This window comes from Aotus nancymaae, unplaced genomic scaffold (assembly GCF_030222135.1).
Source record: "Aotus nancymaae isolate 86718 unplaced genomic scaffold, 86718_ANA_hifiasm-v0.15.2.pri h1tg000018l, whole genome shotgun sequence".
In the NCBI taxonomy this organism is placed as follows: domain Eukaryota; kingdom Metazoa; phylum Chordata; class Mammalia; order Primates; family Aotidae; genus Aotus; species Aotus nancymaae.
In genome coordinates, this window is record NW_026988430.1 from 20,650,712 (window position 1) to 20,675,535 (window position 24,824).

General features: G+C 40.5%; 1 protein-coding gene across 3 annotated transcripts in view; it reads left to right on the top strand.

Moving 5' to 3' along the window:
• Positions 1-492: 492 nt before the first annotated feature.
• Positions 493-24,824, top strand: part of GDPD1 (glycerophosphodiester phosphodiesterase domain containing 1) — a 47,176-nt gene continuing 22,844 nt past the window's right edge. Inside the window, exons 1-4 of one of the 3 annotated variants that reach the window (XM_064378413.1) lie at positions 493-739; positions 10,293-10,335; positions 18,027-18,162; positions 21,744-21,789. In XM_064378413.1, the coding sequence (XP_064234483.1) occupies positions 598-739; positions 10,293-10,335; positions 18,027-18,162; positions 21,744-21,789 (367 nt within the window). In that variant the 5' untranslated portion in view covers positions 493-597. The remainder of the gene's footprint in view (positions 740-10,292; positions 10,336-18,026; positions 18,163-21,743; positions 21,790-24,824) is intronic. The other 2 variants (XM_064378415.1, XM_064378414.1) reach the window with 2 other exon arrangements.

Consider the following 24,824-nt stretch of genomic DNA (forward strand, 5'->3'; position numbering starts at 1 on the left):
GAAGGGCTGATCTCTCAGATATTTGCCTGGTAAACCAGTACCTTTTCTAGTACATGTGACCATAGGGGAAATTCTCTCTAGGCTAGATAAACGGAGGAGTTTATTTAGTGTTTTAGCAAGCTTTACTGCCTCCATAGGTAACAATTATTTGCATTTCCTAGAGTAGGGGCTAAGACGCGCCCTGGAATCTTTCCTTCTTGCTGTGGATTTTCCAGTGAGGTCAGACTTCCCTGAAGGCTATCCGTGAATAGTCTTTTCTGCTTGAGTGATGGCCAACACACGGGCAGGTTTGCAAGCTTTCTCTTCATGCGGATCCGTCCATAGAGGTAGGTGACAAACGCTCACTCGAGGATCTCTGCAGTCTTCTACTCAGGAACCCAGGCGCGCCTGCGCGTCGGAGCCCCTTTGTTGCTGGGGAGCGGGGGTCCGGTTGCGCATGCGCAGTAGGCCGGCACCGACAAGTGCGCTGCACCATTGGCACCGGCTGGGGGCGAGCCGACCTTAAGCAGCCGCCGCCGCCGCCGCCGCCGTCGTTGCTACTGCCGCAGCGGAGTTCAGAGGGCCCGGACGTGGGAGACTTCCCACACGGTGACTGAGATGTCGTCCACTGCGGCTTTTTATCTTCTCTCTACGCTAGGAGGGTACTTGGTGACCTCATTCTTGTTGCTTAAATACCCGACCTTGCTGCACCAGAGAAAGAAGCAGCGATTCCTCGGTAAACACATCTCTCACCGCGGAGGTGAGAGGGGTCCCCAGAACCCGATGGCGGAGGTGGGGGAGGCTGAGGGTCCTTTGCGGCTCCGCAGAAGGCAACCGGGTGGCAATCCCTGAGAGTTTGAGGAAGAATGGGGTTGCGTGAATTGAGGGCTCCTCCGGAGGCGAAGGCTGTGTGAAGGGGAGGTCTCCTGAGGGGAGGGAAGGAGAGGGATCCCCAGTCTGAGCCACGGCGGGGGTCTCTCGGGGGCAGCAGTGTGAGGGGTTCTCTGAAACAGGAAAGACCCGATCGAGAATGAAGGGTAGGCGGAGCGTTTCTCGGCGGATGGAAGGATGATCGCAAGGTCCCTTCCTAGCACCAAGACACAAAGGGGGACAGCCGTGCAGAACCGAAGGTGCTCGGTGAGGGGCACCGGGAACTCACTGCTCCGAGCGAGCCGGTGGCTGAGTGGATGGGAAGAGCCGAGGCGGGGAGCTGGGCTGGGGATTTTCGTGAAGCTGGACAAGCTGTAGCCCCTGTGTCTGCGGTGCCTGGGGGCCCGTCCCACCCCCACGCTCCGAGCACTCAGAATTGAGAAGAGAGGGAAAACGAGTCCCCCGAGTCAGGGACATTTCCCAAGGTCACAATGAGAGCTTGGGCTGAACTGAGACAGGAACTAGAGTGTCCATGTCCCCAGGGCTGCAAACCTTACACCTTTTTTCTGTCTTTTGAGCACTGCAAAAAAACAAACAAACAAAAAAACCACACACACACACACACACACACACACGCAAAGACAGGTGGATTTTCAAAAGACTAAAAATAATTTCGTTTAGGACAGGACAGTATTGTTTAAATAAAACAAAAATAAGTTTCTTTTTTTAACTTTTTTTTTTTTTTTTTTTTTTTGAGACGGGGTTTCACTATGTTGGCCAGGCTGGTCTCGAACTCGTGACCTCAAGTGATCCACCAGCCTCGGCCTCCCAAAGTGCTGGGATTACAGGCATGAGCCACCGCACTCAGCCAATTTTTGGAGGGAAATACTTTAAAAAAGTAAGTACACAAATATCCTGTTCCTTAGCAAATTATCAATCGTTTATTAAAATGGATTCAGAATTTATTATTTTTTTTCTTTTTTTTCCCTAAAAAGAACTTGGAATTAACTTTTTTATTGTTATTTTTTGAGATGAAGTCTTGCTTTGTCTCCCAGGCTATAGTGCAGTGATGCAATCTCAGCTCACAGCAACTTCCACCTCTACAGTTCAAGTGATTCTCCTGCCTCAGTCTCCCAAGTAGCTGGGACTACAGGCACCTACCACCATGCCCAGCTAATTTTTGTATTTTTAGTAGAGACGGGGTTTCACTATGTTGGCTAGGCTGGTCTCAAACGCCTGGCCTCAGATGATCCGCCTGCCTCGTCCTCTCAAAGTGCTGGGATTACAGGCATGAGCCACCATGTGCCCAGCTTGGATTCAGAATTTCTTTTTTATTTTATTTTATTTATTTATTTATTTTTTCTTAAATTTTTCTTTTTTTTTTTTATAACATTCTTGGAGTGCAGAATTTCCTACTCACTAATTTAAAATCTGTCACTCTCATTATTTTGATGCTAGCAGTGTCACAGATTTGTCCAGTGAGAGGTCCTTCAAGCTGGCTTTTGTGTCCTTTTAACTTCTTTGCTCTTTGGTACAAGTGGTCAGTAGTTTAACTTAACTTACTGGTAACCCCTTTAGCACTCTTGTCTTTTTAGAAATATTCAAGGGTGCTTTGTTTTTGAATATTGTCTGAATATAATGTATGTCCATAGTTTTTGATCAAAACAAGGGCCAACTAACGTCATCCAATAAAAGGGTCATCTAACCTCAAAAGGCAACTTAAAAACAAACAAACAAACCTATAACCTTCATATTTACTGCATCTGTTTTCTATCATTGCATCAAGTCTAGTAACCAAGTGAATCTAAAATCAAACTAGTGGTTTTTTTTTCTACATGGGTATCTTCCCTCTGCTAAAGTGATGAAATTTTAGCATATTAAAACCAATATATTTACTTCTGCATATCGTATATTTCTATTGATTATTAATTAGGTCATCATAAGAATACAATCTAACAGGGCCTGGTGCGGTGGCTCACGCCTGTAATACCAGCACTTTGGGAGGCCGAGGTGGGCAAATCAGGAGGAGTTTGAGAGCAGCCTGACCAACATAGTGAAACCCTGTCTCTATTAAAAATACAAAAATTAGCTGTGTGTCGTGATGCACACCTGTAATCCCAGTTACTCGGGAGGCTGAGGCAGGAGAATCGCTTGAACCCGAGAGGTGGAGGTTGCAATGAGCCGAGATTGCGCCACTGCACTCCAGCCTGGGCGACAGAGTGACACTCCATCTCAGAAAAAAAGAAAATTACACTCTAACAATAAAAAAGAAGAAAAATTTAATACTCACAAATATGTTCAGATGGTATTATATATAAAACATTTTAATGCTAATACTTAAGTACTTTAGGTACTTTGAACAGTACCTTTTTTTTTGAGATGGAGTTTTGCTCTTGTTACCCAGGCTGGAGTGCAGTGGTGCAATGTTGACTCACTGCAACCACCACCTCCCAGGTTCAAGCGATTCTCCTGTCTCAGCCTCCCAAGTAGCTGGGATTACAGGCGACCACCACCATGCCCTGCTATTTTTTGTTTTTGTTTTTTTTTTAGTAAAGATGGAGTTTCACCATGTTGGCCAGGATGGTCTCCAACTCCTGACCTCAGGTGATCCACCCGCCTCAGTCTCTCAAAGTGTTTGGATTACAGGCATGAACCACCGCACCCGGCCTAAGCAGTACCTTAAATCCTCTTTTTATTTAGAGTTTATTGAATTGTCTCTTTCTATTAAGAAGAAATTGGCTGTTTTTCCAAAGTGTATGGGAAAATATTTCCAAAGTATTTTTCTGTATATTTCATAAATTATTTGGTAACACTGAAATGTTATAGTTTTAAAACATTTTAGGCTGGGGATGGTGGCACACACCTGTAATCTTAGTACTTTGGGAGGTCGAGGAGGTCGGATCACCTGAGCTCAGGAGTTTGAGACCAGCCTGGCCAACATGGCAAAACCCCATCTCTACTAAAAATACAAAAATTATCCAGGTGCGGTGGCATGTGCTTGTAGTCCTAGCTACTCAGGAGGCTGAGACAGGAGAATCGCTTGAACCCAGGAGGTGAAGGTTGCAGTGAGCCAAGATTGTGCTGCTACACTCCAGCCTGAGTGACAGAGCAAGACTTTCCGTCAAAAAAAAAAAATTTTTTTAACTTTTGAATAGCATCCGTAAAGTTAGTTAACATTTTTTACATACTATATAACATTAGACTATTTTTTATAATTCAGTATGTTCACATCAAAATCTGTAAAATTACAATATTATTTATTATTCCAGTTAATGGACATTTACCAAGTACCTACTCTTTACCAGTTACTATGATAATGGCAATAGTAATAATAATACTAATAATAACAATCATTTACTTTCACGGAATGTTTACTATAGAATTTCACTGAATCTAATGCCTTCGGTTATAAAGTACACTTTTCACATACTGTTAAGAAAGAGACCCCTGGCCGGGTGTGGTAGTTCACACCTGTAATCCCAGCATGTTGGGAGGACAAGACGGGCGGATCATGAGGTCAAGAGATGGAGACAATTCTGGCCAACATGGTGAAACCCCATCTCTACTAAAAACACAAAAATTTGCTGGGCATGGTATACAGTCCCAGCTCCTCGGGAGGCGAGGCAGGAGAATCACTTGAACCTGAGAGGCGATGGTTGCAGTGAGCCAAGATCGTGCCACTGCATTCCAGCCTGGTGACAGAGACAGACTCCTAAAAAAAAAAGAAGAGCCCCTATAAAAGTTGATGGAAAAAAAAAAGAGAGAAAAGCTTGCCAATTAAACTGTTCATTATACACCCTTAATTGTAAAATACATCTTAACTTCAGAAATGTTAAAAAGTGAAAAGCTATCATTTTAGAATTGACTGGCTGGACACAGTGGCTCACGGCTGTAATCACAGCACTTTGGGAAGCTGAAGTGGGAAGATTGCTTGAGTTCAGGAGTTCGAGACCAGACTGACCAACACAGTGAAACCCTGTCTCTACTAAATAAAAAATTATCCTGATGTGGTGGCGTACGCCTGTAGTCCCACCTACTCAGGAGGCTGAGGCAGGAGAATTGCTTGAACCCTTGAACCCAGGAGGCAGATGTTGCAATGAGCTGAGATTGTGCCACTGTACTTCAGCCTGGGCAACAGAGTAAGACTCCATCTCAAAACAAACAAAACAAATAAACAAAAAAAGTCGATGATATACAGCAATTTAAGTATTAATTCATTTGATTACACCAATTCTATGAAAGTTAGGTAGCTTTCCTAAGGTCGCACAATTATTAAACAGATTGGAGATCAAGTATACTAAAACTCCAGAGTCTCACCCTTAACCACCACACTATACTCCCTTCAGTCGAGGTGATTAAAACGGTCACTTCTTTTAAGCAATTCATGGGAATGGGAGGAGAGAAACAGATAAATAATTTATGTCATAATATGATAAATGCTTTAGTAGAGCTATGCATAAGAGACTATGGGGATACAGAGTAGAGACTGTTTAACTCTGTCTGAGGAGATGTATGTGTATCAAGTCCTCTTCGGTCTTTCCTTTGACAAATAAGCAGATATTACGGCTTAAAAATCATGGTTAGGCCAGTCACAGTGGCTCACGCCTGTAATCCCAGCACTGGGATGCTGAGGCAGGAGGATTGCTTGAGTCCAGGAGTTTGAGTTTGAGACCACTCTGGGCAACATAGTGAGACCCTTGTCTACACACACACACACACACACACACACACACACACACCCCGCGCGCGCGCACACGAATTGGCTGAGCATGGTGGCATGTGCCTGTAGTCCTAGCTAATTAGAAGGCTGAGACTGTAGGATTGCTTGAGCCAGGAGTTTGAGGCTGCAGTGAGCTCTGATTGTGCCATTGCACTCAAGCCTGGGAGACAGAGTGAGACCCTGTCTCAAAATAATAATAATAATAATAATAATAATAATAATAATGTTTAGGTTCTGTCTAACCCTCTTGTGTTGCTGTGGCTGTGTTTTGATCTTTGATTCCTACTGTTGCAGCTAAAAAATATTCAAAATACAGATTAAGCTTCCCTAATCTGAAAACCTGAAATGCTCCAAAATCTGAAACTTTTTGAGCACACACACAGCTCCACAAGTGGAAAATTCCTGGTAAAAAATAATTTGAGGGAAAAAATAAATTTTTAAAAAAGAAAAAATATACATATTTATACAGTGAATTCCATACCTAACCTCATGTGACAGGTTGCAGTCAAAACAAAGGCAAACAACACACTGCTTATTCAGCATCCCCAAAGGAAAAAAGGCGCTTCCAGCTCCCTTCAGTTACAATATATCTTTTCTGAGTTTGCCCAGATTTCCTCATGCAAGCATACCCATGAAGGGTAATAAAATGGTACGTATTCAGACTGGTCACAGCAACAGCAGATTCCTCATGATGCCCTGCATGGTGCCAAGACCTATATGCATTATTCATTGTGTGTTTTTGTTTGTTTGCTTGCTTGCTTGTTCTCTGCTCTTTGGTATAAAGATGTTGTTAAAAATATCAAAAAGGCCCACAGATACCCCTATGGGTTATAGTGATAAGAAAAAGAGTTAACATTTATATTTATCTATTGCACAGAAAGCTAAGGTGTTGTAGAAACTGAACAATGGTGTAAGTGTGAAATATCTTACAGAGGAGTATGGTGTTAGAATAACCACTATATATGACCTGAAGAAAAAGAAGGATAAACTGTTGAAGTTTTATATATATCAGAAGTAGTACATATGAAGTGGAAGTGATGAACAGAAGTTAATTAAAAATAGGAAAACACTGCATAAAGCTGAAATGAAGATCTCAATCATGTATTGAAAGTGCATCCATCAGCATCACAGTAAATACATGCCACTTCATGGTATGCTGATTAGGAAACAAGCAAAGAGCTATCATGATGAAGTTAAAATGAAGGGAACTGTGAATAATGAACAGGCCAGATGCAGATTTTTTTTTTTTTTTTGAGATGGAGTTTCGGTCTTGTTGCCCAGGCTGGAGTGCAATGACGTGATCTTGGCTCACCGCAACCTCTGCTTCCCGGGTTTAAGTGATTCTCCTGCCTTGGCCTCCTGAGTAGCTGGGATTACAGGCATGTGCCTGGCTAATTTTGTATTTTTAGTAGAGATGGGGTTTCTCCATGTTTGTCAGGCTGGTCTCGAACTCCCGACTTCCGGTGATCCACCCACCTCAACCTCCTGAAGTGCTGGGATTACATGCGTGAGCCACCCGCACCTGTCCCATTTGCAGATATTTAAGAGAAGATGTGGCCGGGCGCAGTGGCTCAAGCCTGTAATCCCAACACTTTGGGAGGCCGAGGCGGGTGGATCACGAGGTCAAGAGATCGAGACCATCCTGGTCAACATTGTGAAACCCCGTCTCTACTAATACAAAAAAATTAGCTGGGCACGGTGGCGCGTGCCTGTAATCCCAGCTACTCAGGAGGCTGAGGCAGGAGAATTGCCTGAACCCAGGAGACGGAGGTTGCGGTGAGCCGAGATCGCGCCATTGCACTCCAGCCTGGGTAACGAGAGCGAAACTCCGTCTCAAAAAAAAAAAAAAAAAAAAAAGAGAGAAGATGTGACATTACATTTTTAAAGATTAATGGTGATTTAGCATTTGCTGATTACGAAGCAGCAAAGAAATTCATTGACAAGTTTGCCAAGGTCATTGCTGTTGAAAATCTGACCCAAGAACAAGTCTATAATCCTGATGAAACAACACTGTTTTGGCATTACTGTCCCAGAAAGACACTGACTGCAGCTGATGAGATGAGAATTAAGGATGCCAACGATAGAATAACTGTGTTAGGATATGCTGATGTAGCAGGCATGCGTAAGTGTAAACTTTCTGTGGTAGGCAAAAGCTTCCTTCCTCACTGTTTTCAAGGAGTGCATTTCTTACCAGTCCGTTATGCTACCAAAAAGGCATGCATGGATCACCAGGGATATCGACATCTTTTCAGATTGATTTCACAAACATTTTGTACCAGTGGCTCGTGCTCACTGCTGGGAGGTTAGACTGGATGACAACTGCAAGATTTTGTTATTCCTTGACAACTGTTCTGCTTATCCACTAGCTGACATTCTCATACCAAATAATGTTTATGCCACGTACTTCCCCTAAACGTGACTTTATTAATTCTATGTGACCAGGGTATCCTTGGATCAATAAGAGTAAATATAAAAACATTTTCTTGTGCTAGCAGTAGTGAACAGAGGTGGGGGTGTGGGATGTTTTCCTTTATTTAAAATTAAGACAACCACAGATTGTTCCCATGATGATTAACATAGTGACTCCTTTGCTTTCTGATGGTTCAGGGTACACAAACTTTGTTTCATGCATAAAATTATTTTTGCTGTGTTGCCAAGGCTAGTTTCAAACTCCTGGGCTCAAGTGATCCTTCCACCTGGGCCTCCTAAAGTGCTAGGATTATAGATATGAGCCACTATGCCCTGCCAGAAAGTTTTCAAAAGGAGTTTAGCATGGACACCTTATATGCTGTTGCCAATGCTTGGAACACAGTGAATAAAGATAAATTTGTGTGTGCCTGGCACAACCCTTGGCCTCTGACTATGTTTAGTGATGATAATGAACAAGGTGGTGACTTTTAAGGATTCCATGTGTTGACAAAGTGAGAAAAAAAATGATGTCTGACCTACTTACATATACAAAAAAAAATGCCTTGAATTTGTGAGTAAACTGAAAGAAGTGGATATCAAAGAAGTTGTTTTTTTTTTTTTTGAGACAGAGTCTCAATCTGTCACCCAGGCTGGAGTGCAGTGGTGTGATATTGGCTCACTGCAACCTCTGCCTCCCTGGTTCAAGTGATTCTCCTGCCTCAGCCTCCTGAGTAGCTGGGAATACAGGCGTGTACCACCACGCCCGGCTAATTTTTGTATTTTTAGTAGAGACAGAGTTTCACCACGTTGTTCAGGCTGGTCTCAAACTCCTGACCTTGTGATCCACCTGCCTTGGCCTCCCAAAGTACGGTTTTTTAACACTGACCATGAGGTTCTAGTTGTTCATTAATTGACCAATGGTGAAACAGCTGAAATGGTTCTGAATCAAGGTGGTCATGGTAATAGTCATGATAACAATGAAGACGATGTTAACATGGCAGAAAAAGTGCCCATAGACAACGCAATGAAAATATGTGAAGAGCTTATTGAAGGACTAGAGCAGGGTGCATTCATAACAGGACAGGAAATCATGTTCGTTTATAAAATCAAAAAGAGACTTCCAAGACAAAAACTTGTTAATGAGGCACATGACTCTGGAGGAAACATTTTAAAAATCCATCCAGCAGAATGCCCCCTTATCCCTAGCGGACCCAATTCCTGGTCCTTCAACTGCTTCTGATGTTTCTTCTCACCTAAAAAAGGAAAAAAAAAATACAGTGTATGGTAACCTTTCAATCAAAACACAGCGAGGCTGGATGCAGTGGCTCGCACCAGTAATCCCAGCACTTTGGGAGGCCAAGATGGGCGGATCACTTGAGGCCAGGAGTTTGAGACCAGCCTGGCCATTATGGCAAAACCCCATCTCTACTAAAAATATAAAAATTAGGCAGGCGTGGTGGCACATGCCTGTAATCCCAGCTACTCGGGAGGCTGAGGCACAAGAGTCACTTGAATCTTGGAGGCAGAGGTTGCAGTGTGCGTTGATCATGCCACTACACTTTAGCCTGAGCAACAGAGTGAGACTCTGTCTGAAGAAAAAACAAACCAAAACAAAACAATGAGACAGGTGGAGACTAAACACCTGCCTTTTTGTTGCTGTTTTTAACAACTGATAGAGGTTTTCTGGTGATGCTACTATGTTACTTAGTTACCCTTACCATATCATTTTTTAATTGCATTAGTGGTATTTCATATTTTTTACCGTTACATCTTACATATGAATAAGTGTAAGAAAATGTTTACTGGTAGCCTATAAATTCAGAGTCAAGAACGATGGTGATGCCAAACAACCACAGATTGTTCCTGTAAATGACTAAGAGAGTGGCTCCTTTGCTTTCCGATGGTTCAGAGTACATAAACTTTGTTTCATGCATAAAATTATTTAAAATATTGTGCAAAATTACCTTCAGCCTATGTGTATGAAGTGTGTATGAAACCTAAATAAATCTTATGTTTAGACTTGGGTCCTATCCCCAAGATATCTCATTATATATATGCAGATATTCCAAAATCTAAAGAGGTCAGAAATCCAAAACATTTCTGGTCCCAAGCATTTTGGATAAGGGATACTGAACCTGTATCATTACACTCTTTAAAACACTTGTAATGTCCACCCCCCCCACCCCACACCCCTCCCCCCCACCTGCCTCAGCAAAAAAAAATCAGGATTCATTAGGTGTATCTTATTAGAATTAACTTCTGGAAAATTAAAATGTTCAAAATATCTAAGTAAATAGAGTTTAAATTTTCACAGGTGCTGGAGAAAATTTGGAGAATACAATGGCAGCCTTTCAGCAGTAAGTATGTAAAAAGGTACTGTTTTGTTTTACAGTGTGCAGGTTTTCTTTAAAGTGATGATGATCCACAAAGTGAGGATAGTGTAAGTGTAACATCCATTTGTGATAGTTGTTTCTATTTTATTAAAATTTATTTTTTTAATTAGTTGGTCAGAAGTGTTACAAAGAGTGGCTTCTGTATTACTGGAAAAGCAGATGGGAGTTTAGGATAATCAAAAGATACTATAGTTACAAAGCTGAAAGAAGACTTTGTAACAAGGAATGTACTGTGTATAATGCTAATTAGTCTTGGAGAGAAAGAGAAAATGAAACAACTGTTACAGTGGCTGCTATTTATGAATAGGATTATGTGTCTTTGTACTCAGTAATTTTTGTACAGAACTGAACCCTCAATCTGGTTTCTTGGAAGCCTCAAGAGTGTTGATCTTTTTTTTTTTTTTTCAAATAAAATACATTTTAAAAATTCCTATTTATAAATTATTTCATGTAAGTGTCTTTTAGAGCATCTCACAGAGAAGCATCAAGAGAGACAGGAATGGAAACTAATTAATACCTTGTCTTTGTCTTAGAGTCAATGATTATCATCAATCTATGGTAATTGTGAGAAAACTGTTTTCCCTGAAAAATAAAGCAAAGAATGTGAAAAGTTAAACCTAATGAAAGACATTACCTATCCATATTTAGTAAGATAATTTTTTAATATAATTTTTGAGCCATTTTAACGTAAGTAATTGGGGCTAAGAAATCAGAAGAATTTGACTTAACTTTTTGTTCTGCTTCTCACCATTCAAAGACACCTTAGAGATTATTTTTCCTATTATAATTAGGTACAAAGTTACTGTGTTTTCATATGCTAGTTTCACCTAAATCCCATCTTCGTTGTATTTATCATCTCTTACTCTTCTCGTTCTATTCTATGATGACTTTTGTCTATGATCTTAAAACCCTCTTACAAAAATTTTAAATTTTGACTTGGTGCAGTGGCTCACACCTGTAATCCCAACACTTTCGTATGCCAAGGCGGGCAAGTCACCTGAGGTCGGGAGTTCGAGACCAGCCTGGCCAATGTGGTAAAACCCTGTCTCTACTAAAAATACAAAAATTACCTGGGCATGGTGGTGCATGCCTGTAATCCCAGCTACTTGAGAGGCTGAGGCATGAGAATTGCTAGAACCCAAGAGACGAAGGTTGCATTGAGCCGAGACTGCATTGCTGCACTCCAGCCTGGGCATAGAATGAGACTCTGTCTCAAAAAAAAAAAAAGTAAAATTGTTCCTCCTATCACCAACCATGAAATGGACTATTTTAATTTAAATTACTTTATTTATTTTCTCTACTTAGATTATATATCTGGCTAGCTAGCCATAACTTAATATAGATATATGTTACGTGTACAAATTCTACAACACACACACACACACACACACACACACACAATCATATATCATTTGTTGCCCATGAGGTAGGTGATACATATGACTTGAGAAAAAAAAACTACTTATAACTTTGAGTGATTTTAGCATTCTTCACATTTAAGGTACATTATTTTATGTTTTTCTCCATATTTTTTGTTAAATTTTTATCAACCACCATTCTTTTTGAAATTAAAACACTGGGTTATACGACACGTTATTTTAAAGGATGATACATTTGAAAATATCACAGTTTTTTTTAACCTTTGAAGATTTTGATCCTCTGAACATTTTTCCTTCTATAACTTAAAATGTTTTTGGAGATTTTTCTAGTACTTCAGAAGAGGGGAATAACTCTTTCATGTGCTATTTTTTTGTTGTTGTTTGTTTGAGACAGAGTCTTGCTCTGTCACCCAGGCTGGAGTGCAATGGCACTATCCTGGGTTCAAATGATTCTTCTGCCTCAACCTCCTGAGTAGCTGGGATTACAGGCACCCACCACCTCTCTTGGCTAGCTCTGTGTGTGTGTGTGTGTGTGTGTGTGTGTGTGTGTGTGTGTGTGTGTAATAGAGACGAGGTTTTACCATGTTGGCCAGGCTAGTCTCGAACTACTGACTTCAAGTGATCTGCCCACCTCGGTCTTCCAAAGTACTGGGATTACAGGCGTGAGCCACCACACCCAACCTTTCATATGCTATTGTTAATGTTTGTTAGATGTATTTATTTGTAAGGCTGCTTATCTACTGACTTAGAAATTTGTATGAAACCCCTCTTTTATTGAGTTTTTTTATTAGTGGTGGTGGTTTGTGTGTATGTGTTATACATTAGTGCCCTTGTTAGGAATACATACTTTTTTATTGTACTTTAAAAAATTACAAATATTTCTACTGTTTAACTGCTAGGAAACTTAGAAGGGGTGTGTGTGTTCAACATACTTGTTTTATTGAAAAGCAAGAAAACACTGTTTAAACATACTATTTTGGCCAGTCATGGCGGCTCATGCCTGTAATCCCAGCACTTTGGGAGGCCAAGGCCCATGGGTCACTAGAGCTCATGAGTTCAACACTAGAAAAAGTAGAAAAAAACAATTAATCAGGCATGATGGTGTAGCCTGTAGTCACAGCTACTCCAGGGGCTAGCTTGAGCCTGGAACATGGAGGTTGCAGTGAGCCGAGGTGGCACCACTGCACTCCAGGCTGAGTGACAGAGCCAGACCTCATCTCAAAATAAATAAATAAAAATAAACATACTATTTTCAAGGTACTGTATATTAAAATACTAAAGAGTTGTAATATACAATCAGGAAAAGATACAACTATGCTTATGTATGGTATATTCTTGATAGGATGGGTAGTTGAAGGAGAGAGAGTAAGAATAAAATGACTAGCTAAAACTTAGATTTTATTTATGTACATATTTAGATGTACATTTCACAAAGCATATACATTTCAAAATAGAGGTGAAGCCTGGGTACGATGGCTCATGCCTATAATCCTAGCACTTTGGGAGGCTGAGGTGGGTGGATCACCTGAGGTCAGGAGTTCAAGACCAGCCTGGCCATCATGGTGAAACCCCATCTTAAAAAAGAAAAGAAAAGAAAAGAAAATAGAGGTGAAGATGAGGAGCTATTGAAGACAATATACACAGTCGGTATGGGAAGCCTGATTAAAATTAACCAGAAAAATGCCCGGGTGAGGTGGCTCATGCCTATAATCCCAGCACTTTGGGAGGCTGAGGTGGACAGATCACTTGAGGTCAGGAGTTCGAGACCAGCCTGGCCAACATGGTGAAACCCCGTCTCTACTAAAAATACAAAAATTAGCCAGGCATGGTGGCCCATCTGTAATCCAGATGCTTGGGAGGCTGAGGCAGGAGAACTGCTTGAAGCCAGGAAACAGAAGTTGCAGTGAGCCGAGACTGCACCACTGCACTGCACTCCAGCCTGGGTGATAGAGCAAGACTCTGTCTTGGAAAAACCACACACAAAAAAAACCCCAGAAAATCAAAAGATATTAAGACTAGAAGGGCTTCATTGAAGACAGAACGGAGCTATTCTGAAAATGTAGGCTTAGCTGGGTGCAGTGGCTCATACCTGTAATCCCAGCACTATGGGAGGTCAAGGCAGGCAGATCACTTGAGATGAGGAGTTCGAGACCAGTCTGGCTAACATGGTGAAACCCATCCCTACTAAAAATTTAAAAATTAGCTGGGCATAGTAGCACTCACCTGTAGTCCCAGCTACTTGGGGGGCTGAGGCAGGGGGATTGCTTGAACCGGGAGGTTGAGAGACTGAAGTGAGCTGAGATGGTGCCTCTGCACTCCAGCCTGGGTGACAAAGTGAGGCCCTGTCTCAAAAAAAACAAAAAACAAAAAGCCACACCCAAAACATTCATTATGTGTGTGTGTGTGTGTGTGTGTGTGTGTGTGTGTAAATTTATTATGTTACAGTATGTTACAGTGGGGCTAAAGAAGTAATTAAAACTGACAAAGAAATAATTGTGTCTCATAATGTATGAAATGTCCTTTAATGTGGTATATAAAATGCTTTCACAAACACCATTTAATGTGGTTTATAAAATGCTTTCACAAACAACCATCTCCCTTACGTTATGAATATGGCTCTTCTATTATTTCTTTAGGAGCAGGAATCTTTTCTTATTGATTTCACAATTCTTAATGCTTAGCTCGGGCTCTGACATCAACAGGCCCTCACTAGTTGCTTAATGAATGAAATACAGAGTGGGACACTCAGAAATAAAGCAGAACATTATTAAAGACTGACTGAAGGAGACTGAACCTCCTTCATAGTAAAGCATAGAAGCAAAAACTAAGGAATTGTACTGTACACGTATACACACACACAGCCATTAAGCCCTTGAGTATTTAAGATGTGGTTCCCAAGGGCTAATACAACTAGGTTATTAAACCAGGCTGCCTTAGGAAATACCCGTAGGACAATGTCATCCCTATGGTATTAGGCTGAATGGTAAGGAGAAAGAAGCAAATCGTATTTGCAGTAGCTAGAAGTATAAGTTGGCAGTCAAAGTAATTAATCAGTGACCTGGTTCTCATGTTAAATATTTTAGAATATCTAATTAAGATGACTAATTATCTATGAAATGGGAATAATGATACAACTTCAGTGTTGTGAAGAGTAGATGAAATTCAAATAAATTCTTTAACATAAGTGCTTTAAGTTGTGCTTTGTTTCCGTGGAGTTTCTTTCACATCTTCTTTTAGAGCTAGAGGTTTTATTTCTTTTTCTGGAAATGGATCCTTGGCATCTCCAACTTCTTTTTTGTATTTGTCAACAGCTTGTCAGAAATTCAGCTGTAAAATAGCTGATATTTCAATGGAAGTAGGTGCATGCTGTTATTTTTGGAAATTTTTGAAGGCAAAAGCGTTAAAAAATTTTTATTTTTTCATTATGTTCTAGCTATTTATGTATCAAATTGGATAATTTTACTAGAATAATTTACAAGTTCTCCTAGATGCACTTACTGTTGTTCTAATTTTTTTATCTATTAGTTTGTCAATAACAATAAACATACATAGAAAATATTTTTCAAATAATTCCTAAACATTTCTAAAAATAGCTAGAATTTAGCCAGAGACAAACTTCAAACTTAGAAAGGTTTCTGAGATAAAACGTATAGTTTTTTTTAATTGCCAGATTAGGACACACTTTTCTTTTTTTTGAGACAGGGTCTCGCTCTGGAATTCTTGCCCAGGCTGCAATGCAGTGGCATGATCTGATCTCAGCTCATTGCCACCTCCCCTTCTCTAGCTCCCACCTCAGTCTCCCTAGTAACTGGGACTACAAGTGCATGCCTCCATGCCCGGCTAATCTTTCATATTTTTTTGTAGAGACAGGGTTTTGTAGAGATGGTTCACCTACCCCAGCCTCCCAAAATGCTGAGATTACAGACCTGAGCAACTGCACCTTTAATTTTACACTTTGGCTGGATGTGGTGCTTGTAATCCCAACACTCTGGGAGGCCAAGTTGGGAGAATTACTTGAGCCTAAGAGTTCAAGACCAGTCTGGGCAACATAGTGAAAGCCCATCTCGCTTAAAAAAAAAAAAAAGGTAAAAAAATTTTTAAATAGAAAAAACTTATATAATAAGGATATAAAGAAAGAAAATATATGTATACAGCTGTAAAATGTTTGTGTTTCAAGCTGTTATTACAAAAGAGTCAAAAAATTTTTAAAAATATAAAAGTTTATAAAGAAGTTACAGTAAACTAAGTTAAATATGTATTTTTAAATTTTTATTCTTTTTAAAGAGACAGGGCCTCACTTTGTCTCCTAGGCTGGAGTACAGTGGCATGATCATAGCTCACTGCAACCTTGACCTCTTGGGATCAAGTGATCCTCCTGCCTCAGTATCCCAAGTAGCTAGAACTACAGGGATGCGCCACTTTACCTTGCTAATTTTTGAATATTTTGTAAAGATGAGATCTCTTCACGTTGCCCAGACTTGTCTCCAATTCCTGCAACTCAAGCAATCTTCCTGGCTCGGCCTCCCAAAGTGCTGGGATTACAGGCATAAGTCAGTGTGTGCTTGCCCTATTTTTAAAATAAATTTTAGTTCTTGGAATAAAAGTTCATGATGTAGAAAAAGAACAAAAGAAAAAATAAAATAAAAATAAAATAAATTTCATGTTTATTGTGTTTATAACACAATAAGGTTTATAAGGTCTGCTGTACTGTAATGTCCTGAGCCTTCCTTTCACTCACCACTCACTCACTGACACCAAAAGCAACTTCCAGTTCTGTAAGCTCCATTCATGATAAGTGCCCTAATTCAGGTGTACCACTTTTATCTTTTATATCATATTTTAACTGTACGTTTTGTGTGTTTGAACAGATTCACAAGTACTTAACACTGTGTTATAGTTGCGTATAGTATTCAGTACAGTAACATGCTGTACAGATTTGTAACCACGTAATAATAGGCTATAGTCTATAGCACAGATGTTTAAATACCATCTAGATTTGTGTAAGTGCACTCTGTGATGTCCACACAATGACAGAATTGCTTGACCATACATTTTTCAGAACATATGCCCATTGTTAAGTGGTGCATGACTTTATAATATTTTTATTTTATTTTATTTTTTAAATAGATATGGGGTTTCTCCATGTTGGTCAGGCTGGTCTTGAACTCCCAACCTCAGATGATCTGCCCGCCTAGGCCTCCCAAAGTGCTGGGATTACAGGTGTGAGCCACCATGCCAGGCCTATAATATTTTTATATTACATGTCATAAGTATAAACAGGAATATATATTTACCCCACGCAGGTGAGTCACAGATAAAAGAATTATGTAAGCTAGTATATTTAAAAGAATGCTCAGCTGGACGCAGTGGCTCACGTCTGTAATCCCGGCACTTTGGGAGGACAAGGTGGGCAGATCATAAGGTCAGAAGATTGATACCATCTTGGGCAACATGGTGAAAATGCGTCTCTACTAAAAATACAAAAATTAGCTGGGCATGTGCGCGCCTGTAGTCCCAGGTACTTGGGAGGCTGAGGCAGGAGAATCACTTGAACCAGGGAGTTGGAGGTTGCAGTGAGCCCATATCGAGCCATTGCACTCCAGCCTGGCAACAGAATAAGAATCCGTCTCAAAAAAAAAAAAGAAAGAAAAGAATGCTCAGAGGCTGCGCGTGGTGGTTCACACCTGTAATCCCAGCACTTTAGGAGGCTGGGGCAGGCAGATCACCTGGGGTCAGGAGTTAGAGACCAGCCTGACCACATGGCAAACCCCTGTCTCTACTAAAAAATAGAAAAATTAGCTGGGCATGGTGGCAGGTGCCTGTAATCCCAGCTACTCAAGAGGCTGAGGCAGGATAATTGCTTGAACCCAGGAGGTGGAGGTTGTAGTGAGCTGAGATTGTGCCACTGCACTCCAGCCTGGGTGACAAAAGCAAAACTCTGTCTCAATAAAATAAAATAAAATAAAATAAAAATAAAAGAATGTTCAGCATTTATTAAATTCTTGCTGTAATTCATTATATTGACTTTGAATAAATTGATGCCAAGAATGTTGTCTTGTAGATAACTGGTTATGGAAAGGAGGCAACATGATTCTTTTATTCTCAGTTCAATTAGAATATTTTCATATGAATAAGTCATACTAGGTGGTGGTATTAAGGAGATATTTTAGTATTGTGGGATTTTTTGGATTTGTAACTCTGAATTGTTACATCTGATGCATGTAACCTAAATGTATACTTAAGTGTCACAATGTTATTCTTCTTTTGTTTCTTCAGTGCAGTTAAAATCGGAACTGATATGCTAGAATTGGACTGCCATATTACAAAAGATGAACAAGTTGTAGTGTCACATGATGAGAATCTAAAGAGAGCAACTGGCATCAATGTAAACATTTCTGATCTCAAATACTGTGTAAGTAAAAATGCATGAAAAATTAATATCTAATAGATATCATGGCCTGTAAGATTTTTTTAAAATAGTGAATAGCTGACATTGCTTCGGTAAATAATTTCTAAAATTATTTAAATATTGATTAAATACTGAATGTCAAAGGAAATTAAAAAAAAAAACTATTTTGGGGCCGGGCATACTGGCTCATGCCTGTAATTCCAGCACTTTGGGTTGCTGAGGTGGGAGGATTGTTTGAGGTCAGGAGTTTGAGATCAGGCTAGGCAACATAGCAAGATTCCATCTTTATTTAAAAAATAGGAAAATTGACTGGGTATGGTGGCTCACGCTTGTAATCCCAGCACTTTGCGGGGCTGAGGCGGGTAAATCACCTGAGGTCAGGAGTTTGAGATCAGCCTGGCCAACATGGTGAAACCCCGTCTCTACTAAAAATACAAAAATTAGCCAGGTGTGGTGGCGGGCACCTGTGATCCCAGCTACTCAGGAGGCTGAGGCAGGAGAATGACTTGAACCCAGGAGGCAGAGGTTGCAGTGAGCTGAGATGGTGACACTGCACTCCAGCCTGGGACTGGAGCGGGACTCTGTCTCAGAAAAAAAAAAAAAAAAAAAAAGGAAAATTATCCAAGCATAGTGGCACATGCCTGTATTCCCAGCTACTCAGGAGGTCAAGGTGGGAAGATCACTTGATCCTGGGAATTTGAAGCTGCACTTGGCCAAGATTGCACCACTGCACTCCAGCCTGGGTGACAGAGTGAGAGCCTGTGTCAAAAACAAAATGAAGCCAGATGCAGTGGCTCACACCTGTAAGCCCAGCACTGTGGGAGGCCGAGGCAGGTGGATCACCTGAGGTCAGAAGTTTGAGACCAGCCTGACCAACATGGTGAAACCCCATCTCTACTAAAAATACAAAAATTAGCCTGGTGTGGTGGTGCACCTATAATCCCAGCTATTTGGGAGGCTGAGGCAGGAGAATCGCTTGAACCTGTGAGGCAGAGGTTGCATTGAGCCAAGATCATGCCACTGCACTCCAGCCTGGGCAAGAGTGAGACTCTAACTCAAAAAAAAAAAAAAAAATCTGATCATTATAATGTACATATTCATTATAGTAAATACTGATGAATGGAAGGAAAAATCGTGCATAATGTTACCACCCAAAAAAAAAACCACTTATGTTAACAGCCTTCTACCTTATGTATACCTTGTATGTTTTTTAGATTTATTTTCTCACTGTGCATCATGTATGTTGAATGTTAGATACTTTAACATTATAACATGATAATGGCCAGCCTCAGTGGCTCATGCCTGTAACCCTAGCACTTTGGGAGTCTGGGGCAGGCAGATCACCTGAGGTCAGGAGTTCGAGACCAGCCTGGCCAACATGGTGAAACCCCATCTCTACTAAAAATACAAAAATTAGCTGGGCATGTTGGTGTCAGACTGTAAACCCAGCTACTTGGGAGGCTGAGGCAGGAGGATCGCTTGATCCCAGGAGGTGGAGGTTGCAGTGAGACGAGATGGTGCCGTTGCACTTCAGGCTGGGCAAAAAGAGCAAGACTCTGTCTCAAAAAAAAAAAAAAAAAGAAAAAGAAACATTATAATATAATAAACATTTTTCCATGCTTCCCATGCTTTCCATCGTCCAGGCTGGAGTGCAGTGGTGCAATCTTGGCTCCCTGCAACCTCTGCCTTCCAGGGTCAAGCTATTCTCCTGCTTCAGCCTCCGGAGTAGCTGGAACCACAGGCGTGCACCACCATACTCAGCTGATTTTTTGTATTTTTAGTAGAGATGGGGTTTCACCATGTTGGCCAGGCTGGTCTTAAACTCCTGACCTGAAGTGATCCACCCACCTCAGCCTCCCAAAGTGTTGGGATTACAGGTGTGAGTCACTGTGCCCAGGCTTTTCCATGCTTTAAAAAAAATAGACTTTATTTTTTAGAGAAGGTTTGGGTTTCCAGTGAAATTGAGTGGAAAATACAGAGTTCCCACATACTTGCACAGTTACCACACAGACACAGGGTCCCCCACTTTTAACATCTGCACCAGAGTGGTACATACATTGACACAATATTATCACCCATAGTCCATAGTTTACATTAGGGTTCACTCTTGTACATTCTGTGGTTTTGGACAAATTTATAATGACATGTATCCACAATTATACTACCATACAAAATATTTCCACTGCTCTAAAAATTCTGTGTTCTGCCTATTCAGTCCTCCCTTCCCTCGTCCCCTGGCAATCACTGATCTTTTTGCTGTCTCTATTGTTTTGTTTTTTTCCAGAATGTCATATGGTTGGAATCATACAATATTTGGCCTTTCAGATTCCATGCTTATCTGCCATTAACATTTCAAATGACTGTAGTTATTCCATTGTGTGGATATATAGTTATTTTTTAACGATTCTTCTATTGTTGGGCATTGGATTAGCTCACCGTTATAGATAACACTGCACTAAACATTTTTTTGTTTTTTTGGGACAGAGTTTCACTCTTGTTGCCCAGGCTGGAGTGCAATAGCGCAATTTCGGCTCACTGCAACCTCTGCCTCCTGGGTTCAAGCAATTCTACTGCCTCAGCCTCCCAAGTACCTGAGATTTCAGGCATTCGCCACCACACCCAGCTAATTTTTTGTATTTAGTAGAGACAGGGTTTCACCATGTTGGTCAGGCTGGTCGTGAACTCCTGACCTCAGGTGATCCACCTCCCTCAGCCTCCCAAAGTGCTGAGAGTACAGGCGTGAGCCACCATGCCCGGCCTGCACTGAACAGCTTTATGCATAAAGACAAAGGTTCATCTCCCCAGTGGGGATGTGTGTAAAAAAAAAAAGAAAAAAAAAAAAAAAAAAGACAAACCTTCGTCTATCTTTAGCTTTTTATATAGTTATTTATAAAGATATACAAATATTTAGATTTATAAAAGTTATTTATGTAAAGTTTTCTCTATTTTAAGATTATTTCTCTAAATATACTCCCAGAAGGGAAATTATTGAGTAAAAGGACATTTGCCAGCTGAGTGTGGTGGCTCATGCCTGTAGTCCCAGTCCTTCTGAGGATCCATTGAGCTCAGAAGATCAAGGCTACAGTGAGGTATAATTGTGCTACTGCACTCCAGCCCAGGCAATAGAGTGAGACTCTGTCTCAAAAAAAAAAAAAAGAGAAAATAAAATAAAAATAATATTTACTAGTATTGAGCATTATAATTATACCAAAATTTACTAGATTAAATTTTAATTAACACTTTATTGGTTATTAAGAAGTTTAAATATCTATTTAATTGTTAATTATTTTTCTTTTCTTTTCATTGAGTTGTGTATTCCTGATATTTTTCTACTGAAATCTTTGTATATTATTGTGAAAAGGTGTATATTAAGTAGTACAGATATCTTTTTTTGTAGATGGCATAAGTAAATAATATGGTTAATTTGCTGTTGGGGATGTTCTGCTGATGGGCACCTATGTAAACATGTTTCCTAGTGTTTTACTCTTTATGTTGAAGAAGGACATCTTTATGTCTTAATGCAAGACATTAGAATCTTACTAGTTTTTGAAAGGTAACTTTTTTTTCAATCGTATCTTTTAAAGGAGCTCCCACCTTACCTTGGCAAACTGGATGTTTCATTTCAAAGAGGTAATATTTCTTATTTGTCGCTTAAACATTTATATTTTTTACATGTGTGTGTTTCTTGTCATAGTACGTTCTTCCTGATAGTAACTGACCTCGAAGCTTGTTCTCTCAGGCCTATAAATCTGAAGCCTCGAAGATTATCTGATATGAAATTATCAGGTCCAAAGATTTAACTGATTCATTCTACTTAAATTCACATACAGTTGATTTAAACCTGAATACTGATTTCAAGAAACATTTCACTTCTAAAGCTTCAAATCGTAGAATACTGTTGCAACTTATAGTAGCCATCCATCAAAAAATATAATAAAAAATAAATGAAAAGGGCTGGGCACCATGGCTCATGACTGTAATCCCAACACTGTGAGAGGCTGAGGTGGGCAGATCAGTTTAGGTCAGGAGTTCAAGATAAGCCTGGCCAACATGGTGAAACCCTGTCTCTACTAAAAATACAAAAAAATTAGTCAGTCATGGTTGTTCGTACCTGTAGTCCCACCTACTTGGGAGACTGAGGCAAGAGAATCACTTGAACCTGGGAGGCGGAGGTTGCAGGGAGCCAAGATTACACCTGTGCACTCCAGCCTGGGCGACAGAGCAAGACTCTGTCTCATAATAAATAAATAAATAAATAAAATAAAGATAAATGAAAAGAATGGAAAGGATCCCTTTCAAATCCTTTCTGGTTCTATAATATTTAATTCTGTCTTTTAGCTGCTCCCTATTTTAAATGATTAAACAGGGATTACATAGGGATTCTGTCATTCAAATAAACCATTTCCTAGTCATCTTCACTTAGCAGTTTTCTTCTGAGGGAACATTTCTTACAAAGAAACATGTCCCTTGACCCAACTTGTTAGTTACTGCAGATGTTAGAATGGAAAATATACCACCTTAAGATATGTGCTGAACAGATATAGGCCCCCTCATTGTCACAAGTCAGCCTCACATTTTGGAATGATTCAAATGTATAACTCAATAAAACCATAAGATGCTACATATCTTATGTTGTGAATATATCTTGAATCTCCGTATCATGTATGATTTGCAATTATTATCAGTAGAGCTGACATTTAATGAAAGTTGAAACCTTCATTAAATGTCAGCTCTACTGATAATAATTTTTTAAAAGAACTGTAATTGCTCTATGAACTAGATTTAAAATGGGCCAAGCCAGGTGTGGTGATGTACACCTATATTCCCAGCTACTTGGGAGACTGAGTTGGGAGGCTCGTTTGAGTCCAAGAGTTGGAGTCTAGCTTGGGCTACATAGCAAGACCTTGTCTGTTTAAAAAAAAAAATTGACCACTGATAGGGAAATTTTGGAAAACCAAATAAAAATCAGAAAAAATTTAACATTAGCTATTTCTAAGGGATATTTAAATCTCAGATGTGTTTGATTTCAATTTCCAGGTAAGTCGAAGTTGTTGGTTTGAGGAAACTTTTTTCATTCTTGTAATTTATAGGATTATACTTGCCAAGCTATTGTGATATTTGTGTCAATTTTGAACTTGTGAAAGTTAAAAAAATTTCAGAAATGAAGTTTTTTCTATTTTTCCCTTTGTAGAACAAAACCAAAGAAAGCACCACAAAAATTAAAAGATCCAGCAGATGTAGTGGCTCACAACAATAATCTCAGCACTTTGAGATGCCAAGGTGGGAGGGTTTAGCAAGACCTCATCTCTAAAAATATTAGCCTGGCATGGTGGCATGTGCCTATAGTCCTAGCTATTTAAGGTGCGAGGATCCTTTGAGCCCAAGAGTTCAAGCCTGCAGTGAGCTATGATCATACCACTTTGCTCCAGCCTGGGAGACGGAGTGAGACCTTGTCTTCCCCAAAAGAATCCTTTGAGGGAAATAAAAAAGTTTTAATATTTTTCCTGGTTTTGTATGTCACTCATAAAGTGACAAACTGTTTGCCTAGGCTGGAGTGAAGTGGCTCAATCTCAGCTCATTGCAACCTCTGCCTCCCAGGTTCAAGGGATTCTTATGCCTTAGCCACCTGAATAGCTGGGATTACAGGCGCCCGCCACCACACAGCTACTTTTTGTATTTTCAGTAGAGATGGGGTTTCACCACATTGGCCAGACTGGTTTTGAACTCTTGGCCTCAATTGATCTGCCCAACCCACCTTGGCATTTCAAAGTGTTGGGATTATAGGCGTGAGCCACTGCACCTGGCCAATTTTTGAATGTGAAGAGACCTTTGAGACTGTCTAATCTCATTTTCTGTTATAGACAAGGAAACTGAAGTCTAAAGATGCAAATTGACCTAATGAAATTCATGTAACAATTAAATAATAATGCTAGAACTTGAACTAGATCTCTGTCTTATCAGACCAGTGTTCAGCTATACCATACTGCCTCTCCACTGGAACACTATTCTCAAATGCTGTATTAAGAACAATGCTGGCCGGGCGCAATGGCTCACGCCTGTAATCCCAACACTTTGGGAGGCCGAGGCAGGTGGATCATGAGGTCAGGAGTTCGAGAGCAGCCTGGCCAACATGGTGAAACCCCATCTCTACCAAAAATACAAAAAAAAAAAAAATTAGCTGGACGTAATGGCGCCCGCCAGCTACTTGGGAGGCTGAGGCAAGAGAATCGCTGAACCTGGAAGGCAGAGGTTGCAGTAAGCCGAGATCAGGCCACTGCACTCTAGCCTGGGCGGCAGAGCAAGACTCCATCTTGGGGGAAAAAAAAAAAAAGAACAATGCTGTGGACTGGATGCAGGGCTCACACCTGTAATTCCAACACTTTGGGAGGCTGAGGCAGGTGGATCACCTGAGGTCAGGAGTTTCAGACCAGTCTGGCCAACATGGTGAAACCCTGTTTCTACCAAAAATACAAAAAATAGCCAGGCATGGTGGTGTATGCCTGTAATCCCAGCTACTCAGGAGGCTTAGGTAGGAGCATCGCTTGAACCTGGGAGGCGGAGGTTGCAGTGAACTGAGATTGCGCCATTGTACTCCAGCCTGGACAATAACAGTGAGACTCTTTCTCAAAAAAAAAAAAAAAAAAAAGGAACAATGCTGTGGGAAA